Here is a 20,510-nt window from a genome sequence, read left to right as displayed (position 1 = left end):
TACATCGCACAGATTCCTGAGCTGTATGTGACTACAAGAAATTTTGTTTTGTTCCGTTCCGCGGGCAAGTTCTCCGGTCTCTCTCTGTACTACCTAATGTGCTTATATACAGTATAAATTTACATCAATTGGCCAGTTTAACGATGATGCTGAGATGGCATCCACGAGGTCTGTATGTCTACCAAGAGATTCGATGCTGCCACATCATGGGCGGCAGCCGATCTGTAACGTGCGCGCTCATGTATAGATAGATTCAGTTAAAACACCATAGTGTTGCTGCATATGGCTGTCTCTCCTGTGCTCATCTTCTCCATCTGAATTCTGAAACTAGCCGCTGCGCTGAACATACATACATACTCCCTCCTATAAAAGTTGTATGAGAGTTATCTAAATTCTGATGTATCTAGACACTAAAGACATCTAAATTTTGACAAGTTTCATGAGACGACGGAGGGAGAACAATACATGGCATCGGATGCCGGTTTGTACACATGTATTCTAGCTGGTTCTCTTGCTTGGACAGTGAAACCATCCACCCATCTACCCTTTTTTTTCTTTCTCGCACAATCTGTACCTTTCGGCCAACATCATTCCATTCATGATAGATAAATTATTTTGCCTTTTTTCCTTTCTTTTTGAAAATTAGTTCACATTTACACCATCAGAGACGAGAGAATTAGGAGATCGTTTTTAGAAAAACAGGGAGCGCTCCCCAGCTCCATTTTCTTGAAAAATGAACATAACAACGTTTTCAGAACGAATTTAAACAGATCCAACCCACCACTACCTGGGGATCTTAAGTAGCAAGACTAAAAGTGCAGAAACTTTAGCAGCTTACAGTCATATAGCAAAAGGAACCACCTAACGAAACTAATCTCCAGGGTAAGCAAGGAAATACACCCAGATCACATCTCATTATCCCAGCACTTCTAGCTTCTCGAAGCCATCAGGTCACCACATGGATAATGTCTGATTACTCCGGGTGGCTTCAGCATGTAGGCTTCAGAAGCACGCCCGGCGTATGGAGACGTTGTAGAAGCTTTTTAGGTTGATATACAGTTGAAGGATGTGCATCTTAGTCCGGCATCAACGAAGGCAATCTCCTCAGTTTTCTCACCAGGGTGGTTTTGAAGCTTTTCACCTAGTCCCACTTCAGGTTTTTGAAAGACATTTGCCAAGTCCTTAGATATGATAGGATTAGCCCCCAAACCTGTTTCATGGACAACCAATTTTTTTTTGTTGTTAAACACCAGATGATTCCTATTATTCCATATGCCCCAAACTAAGCAGATGAGACTACATTAAATTGCTCCAACCTCTTATTGCATAGCCATTTAGAGGCAAGAGATGTTATATTTGTGATCCATATTCATATACTAAAGGGAGGCTAACTTCTGACGAGCGGAGCGAGGCCCGTCGACGGTAGGCTTGGGCCGAAGCGTGCGAAGGGGGTGCAGGGGACGGTAGCCCCCCGCGGTACGGATTATTGCCACCGCCTATATATATGAATCCAGATTTGAACTCTGGGGGTGATTTTCAAGTCCCAAACTGTTGGTAGGAACACAGGTTGCACACCTCTAAAATTAATAACAGCATACAAGGATTTGGAAGAATAAACACCCCTGGATTCATATTTCCAAATAAGCTGATCTTCCTCATCAGAGAAAATAATAGTTTTGGCAATCTCTACTATCTCAAACTACATATCCATCATATCTGGTGTAAAAGTCCTCCTAAAATCACATCTCAACTGTTTCCCATCCCAGAGATCAGCAACCGTTTTCATTTGTTGATTAACTACAAAATATATATCCCAATATTGGTGCATTCCCACACCATGTATCCTCCCAAAATCTAACAGATCTATCATTACCTATCTTCCATTTGTACCCAAATTTAACAGCCCTAGATGCCCATATCAAACATTTCCAAAAAACAGAAGGGTTTAAGTCCTGACAGCAAAGAATATTAAGATTTCTAGTGTTGTATTTAGCATCAACTATTTTCTTCCACAGGCTCCCCTCACCTTGATTATATCTCTTAATCCAAGAACCAACTAAACATATATTTATATCCTAGAGCTTTAGTATACCAAGACCTCCAAACTCTTTTTTCATACACATAGAAGCCAATTGGCAAAGTGTATTTTTCTATTGCCATCTACATCATTCCACATGCAGTTAGCTATTTGAGTGTTAATAAGATCTAAAGACCACTTAGGGAATCTAAAAAAGGACAACATATAAATAGGGATACTAGACATGACAATTTGGTTAAGGATTCTCTTTGCCTCAGTAGACAATAGTTTCCCTTTCCACCCTGCCATTCTACTAAGCAGACTATCTCCCAGAGGTTGCAAATCCTCTCTCTTAAGTTTGTTAAAATGTAAAGGAAGTCCTAGGTATTTAACAGGAAAATTTTCAGCTACACATTGGAAAACATCCAGGAAGGGAGCAATCTCTTGAGTTTCCATGTTTGCCATTAGTTTACTTTTATGATAGTTTATTTTCATCCCTGAACACCTATTTAAAGCAAGTAAGAGTCCATTTAAGATTAATGGCATTCCTCTCATTATTTTCTAAGAAAAGGTGGGTATCATCTGCATATTGCAAACTAATGACACCTCCAGAAACTAGGTGTGGGCATAAGCATGTAATCATGCCACATGAAGCTCCTTTTAGTTACAATTTTAGAGAAAACATCCACTACAAAGTTAAAAAGCAGAGGTGCAAGAGGATCACCCTGCCTCAGTCCTTTACCAGTGAGGAAAAAATTTCCCTCAACATCATTTACTTTTACTCCAACAGAAACCCCTCGGGTAATATGTTTAATCATAGAGATTATTTTAGGACCAAAAATCCTAAGCTGTAATATTTCATAGAGGAAATCTGGATTAACCCTATCATAAGCTTTCTCGTAATCTATTTTAAAAACTAAACCTTTTTCTTTTCTCCTATGTACCTCGTGTATAATTTCATGTGCAGAGACAACACTTTCTAAAATAAACCTCTCCTTAATGAAAGTTGATTGTTGTTGGGAAATCAATCTATAAATCATTAGGGAGGACCTATTTGTAATAACTTTTGTACAAATCTTAAAGACACAGTTCAACAGGCTAATGGATCAAAATTTCTTCATTTCTTTCGCATCATCCTGTTTTGGTATAAGGGTGAAAATGGAAAAATTAAATCTATAGGAGATCTCTGTTTTAGGCATGTTGAATTCCCTATAACTTCTCATCTCTCTACATATATAGCCGCCTTTTTTCTACGATTATTTATTGCTAGGGGAAGGCTGGTTTGGTGTCCCGTTCTTGTCATACTCATTTCTACTTCTACTACTCATGACTTCCTCCATCGAACTTTGCATCAACATTTAGGGGTGCTTATTATTTTCAAAAGGGAAAAGATACTTTTTAAACCGAAGGTCCGTAGACCCAGCTTTATAAATAAAGCAAGCGACCAATGTCAAAGTTTACAACCATCAACACGACTCACGCCACACACGCGCAGCCAAGAACGGGTAAAACCACAACTAGACACGTCCTGTGCTAAGCCCAGCACCACAAGTACAAAGCGGTAAGATACAAAGCCCTGAAGCGGGTCGAATGTGCTAAGTCGCCCTAGTCCGCGCATGTAGCCTCCTGACCTCGTCCACCGCCAAGTCCAGCAACGCACGATCCCTCGGTCTGACCAGAACCCTCCAAGACTGCATATAAAGCAACATGTGGAAGAATGCGTCAGCTGCATTGCCGATCAGTTTCCCTTCAATAGTTAGTTTGTTCCTAATATGCCAGAGGGCCCAGCATTGGGCCGCAAAGGTAAACCATACTAATCTACGAAGGGGTCCTAGCAAACCCTGTGCTAAGGCAATGAAATCCCCGACCCCTGCCGGGTTCCAAGTGCAGTGTAGGAGTTCCCTAACCCCGGCCCACATGTAACCCGCCATGGGGCAGGTGAAGAAAATGTGGTTGTAATCCTCCACCTCACCACAAAGAGCGCAAAGGCCATTGGACGGCCCTCGCCTCTTGGCCACCTGTTCGCAGGAGGGTAGCTTTCCCCGTATCAACTGCCAAAGGAAGACTTTGATCTTGGGTGGGACGCGTGTCCGCCACACCTCCTTGAAGTGTGTAACTGCTGCACCCTGCAGGAGTCCACAGTACACCGACCGCGTGGAGTACTCCCCTGGGGACTCCAGGGACCATGAAATCTGATCATTCCCTACTTCGTCCGGGAGAAGGGAAAAGATACTTGCAGAAAGACGCACTGATCATGAAACGTGTAGCAAACTAACTAGCCAGCAACACCAGTGTCAGGTGCACACCTGAAATTAGGCAACGGCGGGAGACGGCTGAAAAGGTGCATAGAGTTACGGCCGCCGGTAGAACATGATATGCACAACTTGTCAAGCAATCAAAGTATGCTGATCACTCACACAATGCATGGGATAGTGGTCACAAACTGATCCCTTAATTCGTGCACCCCAGCTTCCTGTGCTACGTACTCCAGCACTGGTAGATGATGTACAATTGCTTACACCATTTCCGATGCCAATTTCGACAACTTTTCGTGTGTATCGTGTTCTCTTCCGGAGAAGCTGCGCTGAAACGATGCCAGGCAGATCATGTCTCCTTTTTTTTCTGAACTAAATAGCTAGCATGCAATAGTACTAACCTTTTCATTCCCGCCCCCCCCCCCCCCCCCCCCAAAAAAAAAAAACTTTATCCACCACTGTGTCTGCTTCACTTAGAAGCCTTATTAGTAGTCAACTAAGGAATGGGCCTAGAAATGTCCTTCAGGTGTTAGACCATGATCATTTTCTAACCTTTCTTGCTTAATAAAGTTCTTTTTTCCCACAAAAAAGATAAAGAAGCAAGCCGGCGTTAGCAAAGCTTCACGAAAGGTTCTGGGCTGAAGATGTCCTTCAAATGCTAGACCATGATCATCTTGTAACCCTTACTGCTTAATAAAGTTTCTTTTCCCCGCAAAAAAAAGAAGTTAGAAACGGGCCGACGTGAGCAAAGCGTCACGAAAAACTAGCCATGAAACACGTCAGTAAAATGTTTCAACATCTTTCTGAAAGCTACTCCCATCTTTCTCGATCCGCTTTTCTTTCCTCTCGCGTGTCTGTGTGTGTGTTGCTTTGATTTGATTCGTGTGGATATGGACCAATGGATTGGGAATATTTTTTGTGTTGGTCGACACAAGAGAGATGTTGGGTGGAGGGAGCCACGCGCCGACGCACGAGTCAAATAGAATCTGATGCGCTTCTGTATGTGGTGGTCTTTCTTAGTATGCATATTGCTTTTCTGAAATTTTTGTGGCTCGTGGAGATATTCCCATTTGTTCTTCTGTGTAGGCGGGTGTCTTACGCAAGCCTCGAGCTCAAGATGTAAACCTTGCTCGATACAGGGGCAGTCCAAATATTTTGCCATGTCCTCCTTTTCCGAGTTGGTGCATTGCTCAAGGCATTTGGGGTTTCGATACAGGGGCAGAATGGCTCGCTACAACACCTTCAGTGCTGTGTGATGGGATTTTGATCTCCAGAATCTATTCTGGGGCAGAAAATTGCTTTGGACTAGTTGGTCATTCCAACCATTCTGTGCACTTCTGAAAAGACTCTTTACCCATTTCAATCTGGACCATTTCTTTCTCCTGGTGATCTTCAGAGTCCTGTATATTAGTCCAATTATCCCTTCAAATACGTATCCATCCCCTGTTTCAACTAGCCAGATGATCCCCATTTTTGAAAGTTGCCATTAGGGTAGCATTTGGCTTTTAACAGCCGAGCAAAGAGAGTTTGACTTGATTAATAACTTCGAGGCTTGTCGGCCTAACAGGGCCTGATTAAACGGCGTGGAGCCGTGGAGTTCCTAAAACCCATACCACCCTTTTCATTTTGGGCTAATCAGCAAGTCCCGCGACTCCCAGTGCACTTTCCTTTTATTTTCGTTTTCTCCTCACCAGAATCTTCTTATCATCTTCATAGTCTTCACAAAAACTGACAGACATCTTGAAACTGCAATAACATAGGTTATAGTGTTTGGGCAACTGATTTTACCAAAGTTTTCTTGGCCGCCATGGACATAAACTTTTCTAACCAGATGGTGAGCCTCTTTCTAAACCTCTCTTTGATCGGTTGGATTCTAGTAGCCTTCATTCTTCCTTCCAGGGTTGGGAGGACCATGCATTTCTCCTTGAAGGTGCTGGGTCCCCGCCTGATTCCTCACAGTGGGGATAAACCCAAGCGTCTGCAGTTTCAATCTGACTGCAAATATGAACATGTGCTCAGAAGCAAAATCATCAAAAGGTTGATCTTTTTTTAATATAAAGAGGGCCCAAAAGGATCCCGAGCTGTCATTATATTTGAAGCAGAATTACAACGCAGCTCACACCTACACTCGTACTCAGAAACTGAATTGAACATCTGGTGCCTGGAAGCACATATGGCAGATAAGCTGCTGAAGATACAAACTGTGTAGGCAGAATACAACTGGAGCCCGCCAGGTTGTCCAGCGAGAACTCGGACTCAACATCCCTGCAATTGTAATCTTCAAGGGCCGCCAACCATATAGTCAGCGGCTCAACCAACTGTTGCGTTGGCAATTACATTTGAGCTAAAGGATTGAGCTGAAGATGGAAGTGGAGCAACACCAAGCTCTATTTGATGAAATCTTCTCCGCTGAATCTGAGGACCAACATCAGGGGCACTCTCACCTGCCTCCAGCGAATCAACTTGAGCGGCATAAAGATGGCTAAAACAGTACGCACACCAACTTGCCTCGGGCTTGATTTGTAACAGGCAGGCATCATCCATTGGAGCACCGAGTTTCCACTGGAGCTTACCACTCGAGGAGCAAGAGGACGCCAGCAGCAAAAAAATTGAAGGCGTTCAGACGTAGCAAGATGAAGCTGAGCAGAACAATGAAGTGCAGGGTCTGAGACCCCCTCCCTCATATGCAGGTTCCCATCCAGCACCACACTCAGCTGATCTTCAGTACGCATCAGCAGAACATCCACAGAGCCACAATATACACCCCGACAGCATTACAGCTCACCACCATCAGAAGAAGTCGCCGAGGCTGCAAGAGGAGCACCGCAGGACGAACCGCTGAGATGGCCGGCATCTCGTTGGTGAACTAAGGTGGCTGCGAGGGCGCCCTCAACCTCCAGCCGAGAACCCCCAGGACAGCACACAGAGCCTCCTGACCATGCTAGAGGATGAGGTTTTAGCCGCAGCAGAGCAAGCACCGAGCTCTTGCTGCGGTCGCCGCCTAAAGCCATGGTCAGGAAGCTCAAAGAAACATCAACCCAACTGATTAAGATCGGACTACCTGTTCAATTCAGTAATAGAAGATAACTCCAGAGATAGCATTCCCCCACAAATCATTGTAGGAACTAGTTGGCAACAGTAAAACACGTAAATCAACAGTACTTTAACCTCATTTGCATTCTTACCTCATGTGTATCATCTAAAAAAACTTGTGGACTCGTGCAGTTGGACCAAAGTTAGTTTTGCAGTTAACAGCGGAGCAAATGCAAGACGCTGCTGCTCTCGAAACAAGAGAACAATGGCCCACTCAGACTCAGTCATAGAAATCTTGTATCAGGTGATCTATTGGTGGACTGAGAGAAGAGGATCTTGTATCGGGCCCCGTCCCTCTGTGTCCAGGAGTCCGCTTATATCAGTTGGTGTGCATCTATCAGCCAGTCAAAGCGTACAAGCATCGGCAACACTGCCTGTCTGCCCTATAGATTGGCGATGGGCCGACGGCGACCATGGCTTCACAGACTGCAAATAGATAGAGACATGCATCTGAAGTTCTGAAAACAACATTATACCCAGCTCACAAGACAAAGTCGTTGAGAAGGCTATGAAGAGGAAGGAGATATTCTCTCCATTTTTCTCTCGCCCCACGGGGAGACAGGACGAAGGTTCAGGGGGCGGACCGATCAACTCCCAGTAGATAGAGTTGAGATAGAGAGTAGAGATAGAGAATACAATTAATGGAGATTTTAAGTCTCGGACAAATTCTGGGAAACGGTGTATATACCTGAATCCATTGGAAGGTTGGCAGGTTATCAGTCATTGCAAACTCCTATAAACCTGAATCCACCGGCAGGTTCGCAGGTTATCAGTCATTGCAAACTCCTTACAAGGCAATTTCAAATACAAGTACCAACAATTCATAACAATACACGATGGAGCAAATACACTGAATGATTGAAAATCCCTAACCATTCTCCGCAGACACACCTGGAATTGTATTCCTGAGTAACAAAATTCCCTATCTCCCCCGCAATAAAATATATATACAGATCTTCTAATGTAGCATTCAAAACTGGAGTATAACGAAAAATGGAAGTCCCGAACAAACTCAGGTATACTGAAAGGCTGGGATAGGCATGTACTACCTGAATAAACCTTCAGGTTGACTCATTAGAAAGGCAACTTCAAATACTAAACAACCCACTGAACAGTGATTTTTTTTGACAAGCTGATGCACGACGGAGCAAACAGACTCGAATAATTTATTGAATTAACAGCAAGAGAATTGTTTAATATCCATAGAGCACAACACACTACGAGATAACCCACTCCCTAACCATTCTCCGTAGACACGCCTAGAAGAGTCTCGCCTAAACAATTTCAAATCAAGGTTTCCATCCAATGCTCCACGGCAAACCATCACATCTGAATCAGATGCGACAATTGAAATGCAACAGCCAATTGGAGAGGTCAGCAAGAGGGCAGTCTCACAGACGGACAAAGGGGGAGGGGACAAACAGACCCGAGAAGATAGAGAATTACAATGGAAATTTTGCAAGTCTTGAACTAACTCAGGGAAACTGGAAGACTGGCATAAGCGTATATCACCTGAATCCACTGGCAGGTTATGAGTCGTTGCAGACTCCTTAGCCCTTACAAGGCAATTTCAAATACTCCTAACAATCCAAAGACAAACTTCAACAAGCCAATACACGATGGAGCACACAGACTGAATGATCTTTATTGAATGACCAGCAAGACACTTGTTTATTATCCATAGAAAACAACAACACAGTACAAGAGATAACCCCACTCCCTAACCATTCTCCGCAGGGCACCTAGAAGAGTCTCACCTAAAAGATTTCAAATCAAGGGTTCCATTGCTCCACGGTAAACCAATCACATTTGAACCAGATGCGTAAGACAAATGAATTCCAGCAGCCAATTGGAAGTGTCAGCAGCAAGAGGGCAGGCTCAGAGCTTACCCTTGAGCCTCTTCTTGAGAACGTCCATGACGGCGCCAAAGTCGGCCTTGACACTAACAGGTGGGTTAGCATACTTGCAGGCCATGTCCTCAATCTTCTTGTCATGGTAGTCGATCTTGGACTGGGAGAACTTGAGACCGTGCGCCGTGCTGACGACCACAGTGCGGTCGTTTGGCCCGATGGTGCGGTCTTCCCTGAGCTTGAACAGCGCTGCGAGGGCGACCCCAGTGTGCGGGCAGGCAAACATTCCGGTGCGGTCAGCGAGGGACATGGCATTCATGAGCTCCTCCTCGGTGGCCTCCGCGACGATGCCATTCGTCGCCTTGAGCGCGACGACAGCACGGTCGACCGACACCGGGTCACCGATCTGAATCGCAGACGCGAATGTCGGCTCAGCCACCTGTGGCTGGAACTGTGTCCATCCTGACTTGTAGTACCGGTACAGTGGGTTGGCATTGGCAGCCTGTGCGCAGACAAGCCGTGGCAGACGATCGACCAGACCAAGAGCACGGCACATCTCGAAGCCCTTGTAGAAGGCATAGATGTTTCCGAGATTGCCTCCCGGAACAATGATCCAATCTGGCACCTCCCAGTCGAACTGCTGCAGTATCTCAATTGCCGCAGTCTTCTGCCCCTCGAGCCGGAGCGAATTGAGGGAATTGGCAAGGTAAATGGGCAGCTCAGCGGTGACCTCCCTGATGAGGCGCATACAGCCGTCGAAGTCGGTGTCGAGGGAGAGCACGGTGGCGCCGTTGGCGATGGGCTGGATGAGCTGCTCGAGGGAGATGCGGTTGGCGGGGAGGAAGACGATGGCGGGGATCCCCGCGGCGGCGCAGTAGGCGGAGAGCGCGGCGGAGGTGTCCCCCGTGGATGCGCACCCTACGCCGGCGATGGGGCGGGAGAGCGGGGCGCGGCGGAGGCGGTTGACCTGGCTGACGAGCACGGTCATGCCGAGGTCCTTGAAGGAGCCGGTGTGGGAGATGCCGCAGTGCTTGACCCAGAGGTCCTTCATGCCGGCGAGGTGGTCGCGGCCGAGGCGCTCGGCCCAGAAGAGGTTGGAGTTGCCCTCGAAGAGGGAGACGATGTGGTCGGGGTGGATCCCGGGGAGCACGAACTCCTTCTTGGACCAGACGCCGGAGCCGTAGGGCCAGGTGGTGCGGCCGACGCGGGAGTCGAAGAGGTCCCGCCAGTAGGAGCCCGGGTGGCGGGCGAGGGCGGCCATGTCGTGGCGCACGTCGAGGAGGCCCCCCGAGCTGGAGCGGTACACGATCTCGTCCAGCGAGTAGCGCTCGTGCGGGTCGCCGTCGGGGCCCGGCGGGAAGGGCTCGTACCAGGCGGAGAAGTCGTTGCTCGGGGCGCGGTGCCGCGCCGCCTCCTCGCGGATGTTCTCGTCCGCCGGGCGCCGGTGCTTGGCGGGGGCGGCGGCGTCGGTGGCGCAGCGGAGGCGGTGGTTGGGGGATGGGCGGAGGCGGAGCTGGGGGGCGGCGGAGTGGGGGTGGGAGAGGAGGAAGGAGAGGGAGGGGGCGTGGGTGGTGGTGGCCGCCATGGCGGCGGTGGCGGCGGGAATTGGGAGGAGTGGTGGATGTGGAGGAGTGGTTTTAGACTGTAGCGAGAGGTGGATTTAACAGCGGGGTTGGTGGAAGGTGGTAGAAGCTGGACTGATGGACGGTCTCGATTTATCCTATGTATATCTGACGGCTGACAGACTAGTCGATTCAATCATCACGCATTACATCCATCATGATACTACTCTTGCAGACAAATCTGTAGATTCGGATGGCCAGACTCACGCCAACTTTTTTTTTTCTAGAATACACCTTGAAATGTGTATCGATAATATAGTATATAGATTAAAACGGTAGAAACAACGTCACAAAGGCTACAACTTCACTCCACGATATAACCCTACATCACACCAAATGGTAGACGACGCACCCTCTACAAACACAATGGTAAACGACTCGCCTTGCCCAACTCCACTACAAGTGACGAGAAGAGAAGCACATGACTTAAGAACCGCGTCACAAACCAAGCAAGATACACCATGGCATGATATCGACTCCAAGGCAACTGAGCAAACCTATATCCCGTCATGAGCCTAGAGCGTCGACGAGGAGGAGGCGGGGTCCGGATGGACTCGGGGAAGACGCCAATGAGGAACTGTCGCCATGTCGTACATTGCGCCCTTGAAGCACAAGCTCAGGGCAGCAGCCAGCACCGGTAGCGCATCAATGCCCGCAGACTCCAAATGTCACATCGGCCCCTCCCCTGATGACCAAGACGACGTATTCAAGAAGATGATGACACCGTGGTGTCGTCGTCGCCCGGTTTGGTCACTTTACCTAGGGGTTTCTTCCAGCATCTGATAGGAGGGGGTACAGTGAAGACCATGAACACGCCTTCAAGAAGGAAACGGTGCCAGTAGGCGTCGCCGTACTCAGCTTGGCCTCCGCCAAGACCGGACTTTCGCCCCGGTCGAACACCATGCCTAGAGCATTGCTCGAAAATGGACTATGTGATCGAGGGCGAAGATGAAAGCCACTAGTTTGAGCCAGCACCACCGAGAAGAGAAGAACACCAGCATAGGAGAAAGGCGCCGACCACGGCCGGCACCACCACGGCCACCGAAGCCTAAACCGTCGTCGCCCACACCACCTCCATACCAGCCAGCCGCCGCAACCAAGAGCTACAGGCGCCACCACCGCGCATACATGTAGCCGCAGCTAGAAACGCTGGCCCGCCCAAGCTCATCTGGGCCCGAGCCGGCCCGGAGCTCACTGCCGCGCCTGCAAGAGCGCCTCAAACATGTATGGCTGAGAGTTTCACAGTGGCAACAAGCATCTGCATTTGGCAAGAACTAATCGACCGACATGTATGGCTGGTTTGATTTAATTGAATACCATAGAAATACGGTCGTGATCTACTCTAGATTTAGCCCAAATATCCAACGCTGTTCAGTCATGATGGTCGTGCAGACAACCTGATGTCGATTCTGATTTCTGAGAGCTATACTGGCAGCAACTCATCGACAATTTAACAGTAGCAAAACGCCAACAAGTTTAGAGCATCTCCAGCCGTGTCTCCCAAAACGTCCTCCAAACCACGTCGGATCGACCGTTTGGGGACGTGTTTTGTTCGTGCCGCGTTTGGTGGACGTCGCTCCCAGCTGCGTCTCCCAAACGCCTCCCCCAATCAGAAACTCAAATAGTTGCATTCAAAAGAGATCGTTCCCGCCGAATCGTCGCGATCAGAGTAGCGGCGATCAAAGTACTAGACGCGCGATCATATTACAAACCGGTGGTGCATGCTAATTAGAAGAAGGGGTTGGGCGACGGCGACGTATCCTAAGTCGACGCAGCACCGTCGATCACGATGACCTCGTCGCGATCTGCCCGTTGATGTGCATGCTCCGTCTGCTCCGTCGCCGACGCAGAGGCCAACGCATGTGTAGCAGTAGAAGACGCGCCAGCCGACTCTTGCTGCGCTGCCGCTGCCGGGGCCGCCGCGTCGGCGGCAGCGTCGGCCGACGCCATTTTGGCTTCGATGTCGTCGAGAATCTGGCATTTGAAGAAGTTGTGCGCCGCTCGCGTCCGGGGAGACATTCCCTCTATCGACGTTCCCAGTAGGGACATGTCGTCCCTGCGTTTCTTGAGCTCCAACTTCTCCTCTTGCCTCTTGAACAGCTCGGCCCACCTTTCGTCGGCCTTCTTGTCGCGGGAGAGAAAGGTCGAGGAGACGTCGGCGAGGCATTTCGTGATCGACGCCTGCGTCTTCTCACACGACGCAGCGTCGGCCAAGGCGGCCTTGGCAGCCTTGTTGCCAGTAGGACGCCCTGTCGAAGTTGCCAGCGGCGCGTCCAGATCAATGACGTCCTTCCCCTTGGACAGCGACAAGCGCGTCAACCGCCATTTCTCATTCAATTTGAGCTTGTTATAGCAATGCATGAGCACGAAAGACTTGTGACCTTCCGAGTTCCTCCGGTACAAATCCATGGCCCTATCAAACTAACCAAAGGAAGCAGAATCATTTCATCGAACACAATGTAGGCGCTACAGATTATGGAAGAAAGAGTCGTACCAGTTGGGCGACGTCGGCGCCGCTGTCGCCTCCGGTCTCTAAGTCGTGATGGTACCCATGGAAGGAGTTCACCGACGCCTGGATGATGGCCCATCGCGTCGACATTGCCTTTTGGCTCCTCTTCATTGTCACTTTGTTGTAGTCGCTGTTGATGAGCTTGCGCTCATCGAACTCGGCCTTGATCCTCGCCCAATACTTCCCGTATTTTTGGTTGGCGCCGATGATGGAGTCATGGCTCACCGTCGCCCACGACTCGCACAGACAAAGATCTTCCAAACCCGTCCACTTCGGGTCTCGTGTGCCCGATGCCTTCTTCTTCTTCTTCTTCATCCTCACGCCGTCCGCGTCTACCTCCACGAGATCATCGTCACCAGCACCCTCCTCGTCCTCTTCCTCGCCGCCCTCTTCGTCCTCGTCGTCGTCCTCGTCGTCATCCTCCACTCCCTCCTCTTCCTCGTCCTCCTCCTCCTCAACCCCGTCCTCCTCCTCAGCACCGGCGCTGTCGAATTCGAGCGGACCCCTGCGGCCAGTGAAAGGGTCGCCGTCCGGACCGGGTCCTGGCTCGCGCTGCTCGTACGCCGGGGAGTAGAGGTTGTTGGGGTTGAAGCCGCCATGCGGCAGCGCATCCTTGTAGTGGGGCGACAAGTTAGGCGGCACGCACCCGGGAGTGGCGGAGGGGCCGTCGTTGTAGAAGGCGGATGACGACGGAGAGATCCCTCCCGGAACGTACGTCGGCACCGACGTACTCCATGGGCTCGCGTTGGCGGCGGCGATACACCCGGCCAGTATGTGCTGGTGCTGGCGCGCCGCCAGAGCCTTCTTCTCCTTCTCCGCCGCCCTCCGTCCTTTCCGCTCCGCAATCGATAGCTTCCGGCGTTGACAATCTTGCTGCCATTGATCGTCGGTCCATCCTTCCGGCTTCTTCTTCGCAGCCGGCGCCTTCCGCGGCTTCGCGAACGGCGCTTTCGCCCCTTTCGTCCCATTGCCCGGCGGCTTCTTGGCCGCTTTCTTGGCCATCTTTTTGGGGGCTGTCGGCGGCGCCATGGGGAGAGGGTAGCGGCGGCGGGTGGACGGCTGGGGGGAGAAAGAAATCGGCGGGATAGGAGAAATGAATCGGCAGCGGGATATGTGTTGGGAGGCCAGAAATGCGCGACGGGATAGGCGCGATTTGGCGGGAGAGGCGGGATTTGGCAGGAGTGGGCGACGAATTTTCCCTGTGTCTCTGACGCGTCGGGCCCGCGTCGGTTCGCCTCGCTTTTCGTTGTGCCCGGCGTGCCCGGAGCGTCCCCTGTGGGACGGGGACGGGCTCGGGGCGCCGGACACCGTATCGGGCCGCGCCGGACAAAAATGACCTTTAGGGGACGCGGCTGGAACGGTTTTTTTGGTCCGGCGCGCCCCAAATTGCTTTGGGGGACTGATACGTCTCAAACGTATCTATAATTTCTTATGTTCCATGCTACTTTTATGATGATACTCACATGTTTTATACACACTTTATGTCATTATTATGCATTTTCTGGCACTAACCTATTGACGAGATGCCGAAGAGCCAGTTGCTGTTTTCTGCTGTTTTTGGTTTCAAAAATCCTAGTAAGGAAATATTCTCGGAATTGGACGAAATCAACGCCCAGGGTTCTATTTTTCCACGAAGCTTCCGGAAGTCCGAAGAGGAAACGAAGTGGGGCCACGAGGTGGCGCCACACTAGGGCGGCGCGGCCCAAGCCCTGGCCGCGCCGGCCTATTGTGTGGCCCCCTCGTGACGCCCCCTGACCTACCCTTCCGCCTACATATAGTCTTCGTCGCGAAACCCCCAGTACCGAGAGCCACGATACGGAAAACCTTCCAGAGACGCCGCCGCCGCCAATCCCATCTCGGGGGATTCAGGAGATCGCCTCCGGCACCCTGCCGGAGAGGGGAATCATCTCCCGGAGGACTCTTCATCGCCATGATCGCCTCCGGATCGATGTGTGAGTAGTTCACCCCTGGACTATGGGTCCATAGCAGTAGCTAGATGGTCGTCTTCTCCTAATTGTGCTATCATGTTAGATCTTGTGAGCTGCCTATCATGATCAAGATCGTCTATTTGTAATGCTACATGTTGTGTTTGTTGGGATCCGATGAATATTGAATACTATGTCAAGTTGATTATCAATCTATCATATATGTTGTTTATGTTCTTGCATGCTCTCCGTTGCTAGTAGAGGCTCTGGCCAAGTTGATACTTGTAACTCCAAGAGGGAGTATTTATGCTCGATAGTGGGTTCATGCCTCCATTAAATCTGGGACAAGGATGAGAAAGTTCTAAGGTTGTGGATGTGCTGTTGCCACTAGGGATAAAACATCGATGCTTTGTCTAAGGATATTTGTGTTGATTACATTACGCACCATACTTAATGCAATTGTCTGTTGCTTGCAACTTAATACCGGAAGGGGTTCGGATGATAACCTGAAAGTGGACTTTTTAGGCATAGATGCATGCTGGATGGCGGTCTATGTACTTTGTCGTAATGCCCTGATTAAATCTCATAGTACTCATCATGATATATGTATGTGCATTGTTATGTCTTCTTTATTTGTCAATTGCCCAACTGTAATTTGTTCACCCAACATGCTATTTATCTTATGGGAGAGACACCGCTAGTGAACTGTGGACCCCGGTCCTATTCTTTACATCTGAAATACAATCTACTGCAACAATTGTTCTTTACTGTTCTTCGCAAACAATCATCATCCACACAATACGGTTAATCCTTTGTTCACAGCAAGCCGGTGAGATTGACAACCTCACTGTTACGTTGGGGCAAAGTACTTTGGTTGTGTTGTGCAGGTTCCACGTTGGCGCCGGAATCCCTGGTGTTGCGCTGCACTACACTTCACCGCCATCAACCTTCAACGTGCTTCTTGGCTCCTCCTGGTTCGATAAACCTTGGTTTCTTTCTGAGGGAAAACTTGCTACTGTCTGCATCACACCTTCCTCTTGGGGTTCCCAACGGACGTGTGTTAACTGCACGCATCAAGCTCTTTTTCTGGCGCCGTGATGCTGTCCAGGACTGGCGCGGGGTTGACGAGGGAGGAAATCCCTGTGGTGTAGCTTTCTGGTCCCCGGCAACGGCGCCAGAAAATAGCTTGATGTCTACTTCCCCCTCCTTTTCCTGTAGACAGTGTTGGGCCTCCAAGAGCAGAGGTTTGTAGAACAAAGACAAGTTTTCCCTTAAGTGGATCACCCAAGGTTTATCGAACTCAGGGAGGAAGAGGTCAAAGATATCCCTCTCATGCAACCCTGCAACCACAAAGCAAGAAGTCTCTTGTGTCCCCAACACACCAAATAGGTGCACTAGTTCGGCGAAGAGATAGTGAAATACAGGTGGTATGAATAAGTATGAGCAGTAGCAACGGTGCCAGAAAATAGCTTAGTAGCGTGTAGTTGATGGTGGTAGTATTGCAGCAGTAGTAACACAGTAAAACAGTAAACAAGCAGCGATAGCAGTATTTAGGAACAAGGCCTAGGGATTACACTTTCACTAGTGGACACTCTCAACATTGATCACATAACAGAATAGATAAATGCATACTCTACACTTTTGTTGGATGATGAACACATTGCGTAGGATTACATGAACCCTCAATGCCGGAGTTAACAAGCTCCACAATTAATGTTCATATTTTAGTAACCTTATAGTGTAAGATAGATCAAAAGACTAAACCAAGTACTAACATAGCATGCACACTGTCACCTTCATGCATATGTAGGAGGAATAGATCACATCAATACTATCATAGCAATAATTAACTTCATAATCTACAAGAGATCATAATCATAGCATAAACCAAGTACTAACACGGTGCACACACTGTCACCTTTACACACGTGCAGGAGGAATAGAACTACTTTAATAACTTTGCTAGAGTAGCACAGAGATAAATTGTGATACAAACTCATATGAATCTCAATCATGTAAAGCAGCTCATGAGATTATTGTATTGAGGTACATGGGAGAGATGAACCACATAGCTACCGGTACAGCCCCGAGCCTCGATGGAGAACTACTCCCTCCTCATGGGAGCAGCAGCGGTGATGAAGATGGCGGTGGAGATGGCAGCGGTGTCGATGGAGAAGCCTTCCGGGGGCACTTCCCCGCTCCGGCAGCGTGTCGGAACAGAGACTCCTGTCCCCCAGATCTTGGCCTCGCGATGGCGGCGGCTCTGGAAGGTTTCTGTGGTTTTCGTCGAACGTCTCAGGGTTTTCGATCCAGGGGCTTTATATAGGCGAAGAGGCGGCGCAGGAGGGTCGAAGGGGCGACGAAACCATAGGGCGGCGCGGCCAGGGCCTGGGCCGCGCCGACCTATGGTCTGGGGGCCCAGTGCCCCCCCTCTGGTCCTTCCCGGGTGTTCTGGATGCTTCCGCTGAAAATACGAACATGTTAGATGATTTCGTCCGATACCGAGAATATAACGATACTATGAATTCTGAAACCAAAAACAGCGTAAAACAGAACCGGCACTTCGGCATCTTGTTAATAGGTTAGTTCCAGAAAATGCACGAATATGACATAAAGTGTGCATAAAACATGTAGATAACATCAATAATGTGGCATGGAACATAAGAAATTATCGATACGTCGGAGACGTATCAGCATCCCCAAGCTTAGTTCTGCTCGTCCCGAGCAGGTAAAACGATAACACAGATAATTTCTGGAGTGACATGCCATCATAACCTTGATCATACTATTTGTAAAGCATATGTAGTGAATGCAGCGATCAAAACAATGTATATGACATGAATAAACAAGTGAACCATAAAGCAAAGACTTTTCATGAATAGCACTTCAAGACAAGCATCAATAAGTCTTGCATAAGAGTTAACTCATAAAGCAATAATTCAAAGTAGAGGTATTGAAGCAACATAAAGGAAGATGAAGTTTCAGCGGTTGCTTTCAACTTATAACATGTATATCTCATGGATAATTGTCAATGTAAAGCAATATAACAAATGCAATATGCAAATATGTAGGAATCAATGCACAGTTCACACAAATGTTTGCTTCTTGAGGTGGAGAGAAATAGGTGAACTGACTCAACAATGAAAGTAAAAGAATGGTCCTCAAAGAGGAAAAGCATCGATTGCTATATTTGTGCTAGAGCTTTGATTTTGAAAACATGAAACAATTTTGTCAACGGTAGTAATAAAGCATATGTATCATGTAAATTATATCTTACAAGTTGCAAGCCTCATGCATAGTGTACTAATAGTGCCCGCACCTTGTCCTAATTAGCTTGGACTACCGGATCATCACAATGCACATGTTTTAACCAAGTGTCACAAAGGGGTACCTCTATGCCGCCTGTACAAAGGTCTAAGGAGAAAGCTCGCATTGGATTTCTCGCTATTGATTATTCTTCAACTTAGACATCCATACCGGGACAACATAGACAACAGATAATGGACTCCTCTTTTATGCATAAGCATGTAACAACAATTAATAATTTTCTCATTTGAGATTGAGGATATATGTCCAAAACTGAAACTTCCACCATGGATCATGGCTTTAGTTAGCGGCCCAATGTTCTTCTCTAACAATATGCATGCTTAACCATAAGGTGGTAGATCTCTCTTACTTCAGACAAGACGAACATGCATATCAACTCACATGAAATTCAACAAAGAGTAGTTGATGGCGTCCCCAGTGAACATGGTTATCGCACAACAAGCAACTTAATAAGAGATAAAGTGCATAATTACATATTCAATACCACAATAGTTTTTAAGCTATTTGTCCCATGAGCTATATATTGCAAAGGTGAATGATGGAATTTTAAAGGTAGCACTCAAGCAATTTACTTTGGAATGGCGGAAAATACCATGTAGTAGGTAGGTATGGTGGACACAAATGGCATAGTGGTTGGCTCAAGTATTTTGGATGCATGAGAAGTATTCCCTCTCGATACAAGGTTTAGGCTAGCAAGGCTTATTTGAAACAAACACAAGGATGAACCGGTGCAGCAAAACTCACATAAAAGACATATTGAAAACATTATAAGACTCTACACCGTCTTCCTTGTTGTTCAAACTCAATACTAGAAATTATCTAGACCTTAGAGAAACCAAATATGCAAACCAAATTTTAGCATGCTCTATGTATTTCTTCATTAATAGGTGCAAAGCATATGATGCAAGAGCTTAATCATGAGCACAACAATTGCCAAGTATCACATTACCCAAGACATTTATAGCAATTACTACATGTATCATTTTCCAATTCCAACCATATAACAATTTAACGAAGGAGAAACTTCGCCATGAATACTATGAGTAGAAACCAAGGACATACTTGTCCATATGCTACAGCGGAGCGTGTCTCTCTCCCATAAAGTGAATGCTAGGATCCATTTTATTCAAACAAAACAAAAAACAAAAACAAACCGACGCTCCAAGCAAAGCACATAAGATGTGATGGAATAAAAATATAGTTTCAGGGGAGGAACCTGATAATGTTGTCGATGAAGAAGGGGATGCCTTGGGCATCCCCAAGCTTAGACGCTTGAGTCTTCTTAGAATATGCAGGGGTGAACCACCGGGGTATCCCCAAGCTTAGAGCTTTCACTCTCCTTGATCATGTTGCATCATACTCCTCTCTTGATCCTTGAAAACTTCCTCCACACTAAACTCGAAACAACTCATTAGAGGGTTAGTGCACAATAAAAATTAACATATTCAGAGGTGACACAATCATTCTTAACACTTCTGGACATTGCATAATGCTACTGGACATTAATGGATCAAAGAAATTCATCCAACATAGCAAAAGAGGCAATGCGAAATAAAAGGCAGAATCTGTCAAAACAGAACAGTTCGTATTGACGAATTTTAAAATGGCACCAGACTTGCTCAAATGAAAATGCTCAAATTGAATGAAAGTTGCCTACATATCTGAGGATCATGCACGTAAATTGGCTTAATTTTATGAGCTACCTACAGGGAGGTGGACCCAGATTCGTGACAGCAAAGAAATCTGGAACTGCGCAGTAATCCAAATCTAGTACTTACTTTTCTATCAACGGCTTAACTTGGCACAATAAAACACTAAACTAAGATAAGGAGAGGTTGCTACAGTAGTAAACAACTTCCAAGACACAAATATAAAACAAAGTACTGTAGCAAAATAACACATGGGTTATCTC

General features: G+C 47.6%; 1 protein-coding gene across 1 annotated transcript; it reads right to left on the bottom strand.

Annotated features, from left to right (window-relative positions):
- Positions 1-8,987: 8,987 nt before the first annotated feature.
- LOC127327438 (threonine synthase, chloroplastic-like) lies at positions 8,988-10,821 on the bottom strand. Its single transcript, XM_051354211.2, has one exon. It carries the CDS (start codon positions 10,798-10,800, stop codon positions 9,244-9,246), a length of 1,557 nt encoding a protein of 518 aa, XP_051210171.1. The 5' UTR covers positions 10,801-10,821; the 3' UTR covers positions 8,988-9,243.
- Between the last annotated feature and the right edge of the window lie 9,689 nt (positions 10,822-20,510).

This window comes from Lolium perenne, chromosome 1, assembly GCF_019359855.2.
Source record: "Lolium perenne isolate Kyuss_39 chromosome 1, Kyuss_2.0, whole genome shotgun sequence".
Lineage (NCBI taxonomy): Eukaryota > Viridiplantae > Streptophyta > Magnoliopsida > Poales > Poaceae > Lolium > Lolium perenne.
The sequence above is the reverse complement of the archived record's forward strand: the minus strand, read 5'-3'. Positions and strand labels throughout refer to the sequence as shown.

Coding starts and splice junctions, on each gene's coding strand:
- LOC127327438 (XM_051354211.2), bottom strand. CDS start 10,800: ATGGCGGCCACCACCACCCACGCCCCCTCCCTCTCCTTCCTCCTCTCC.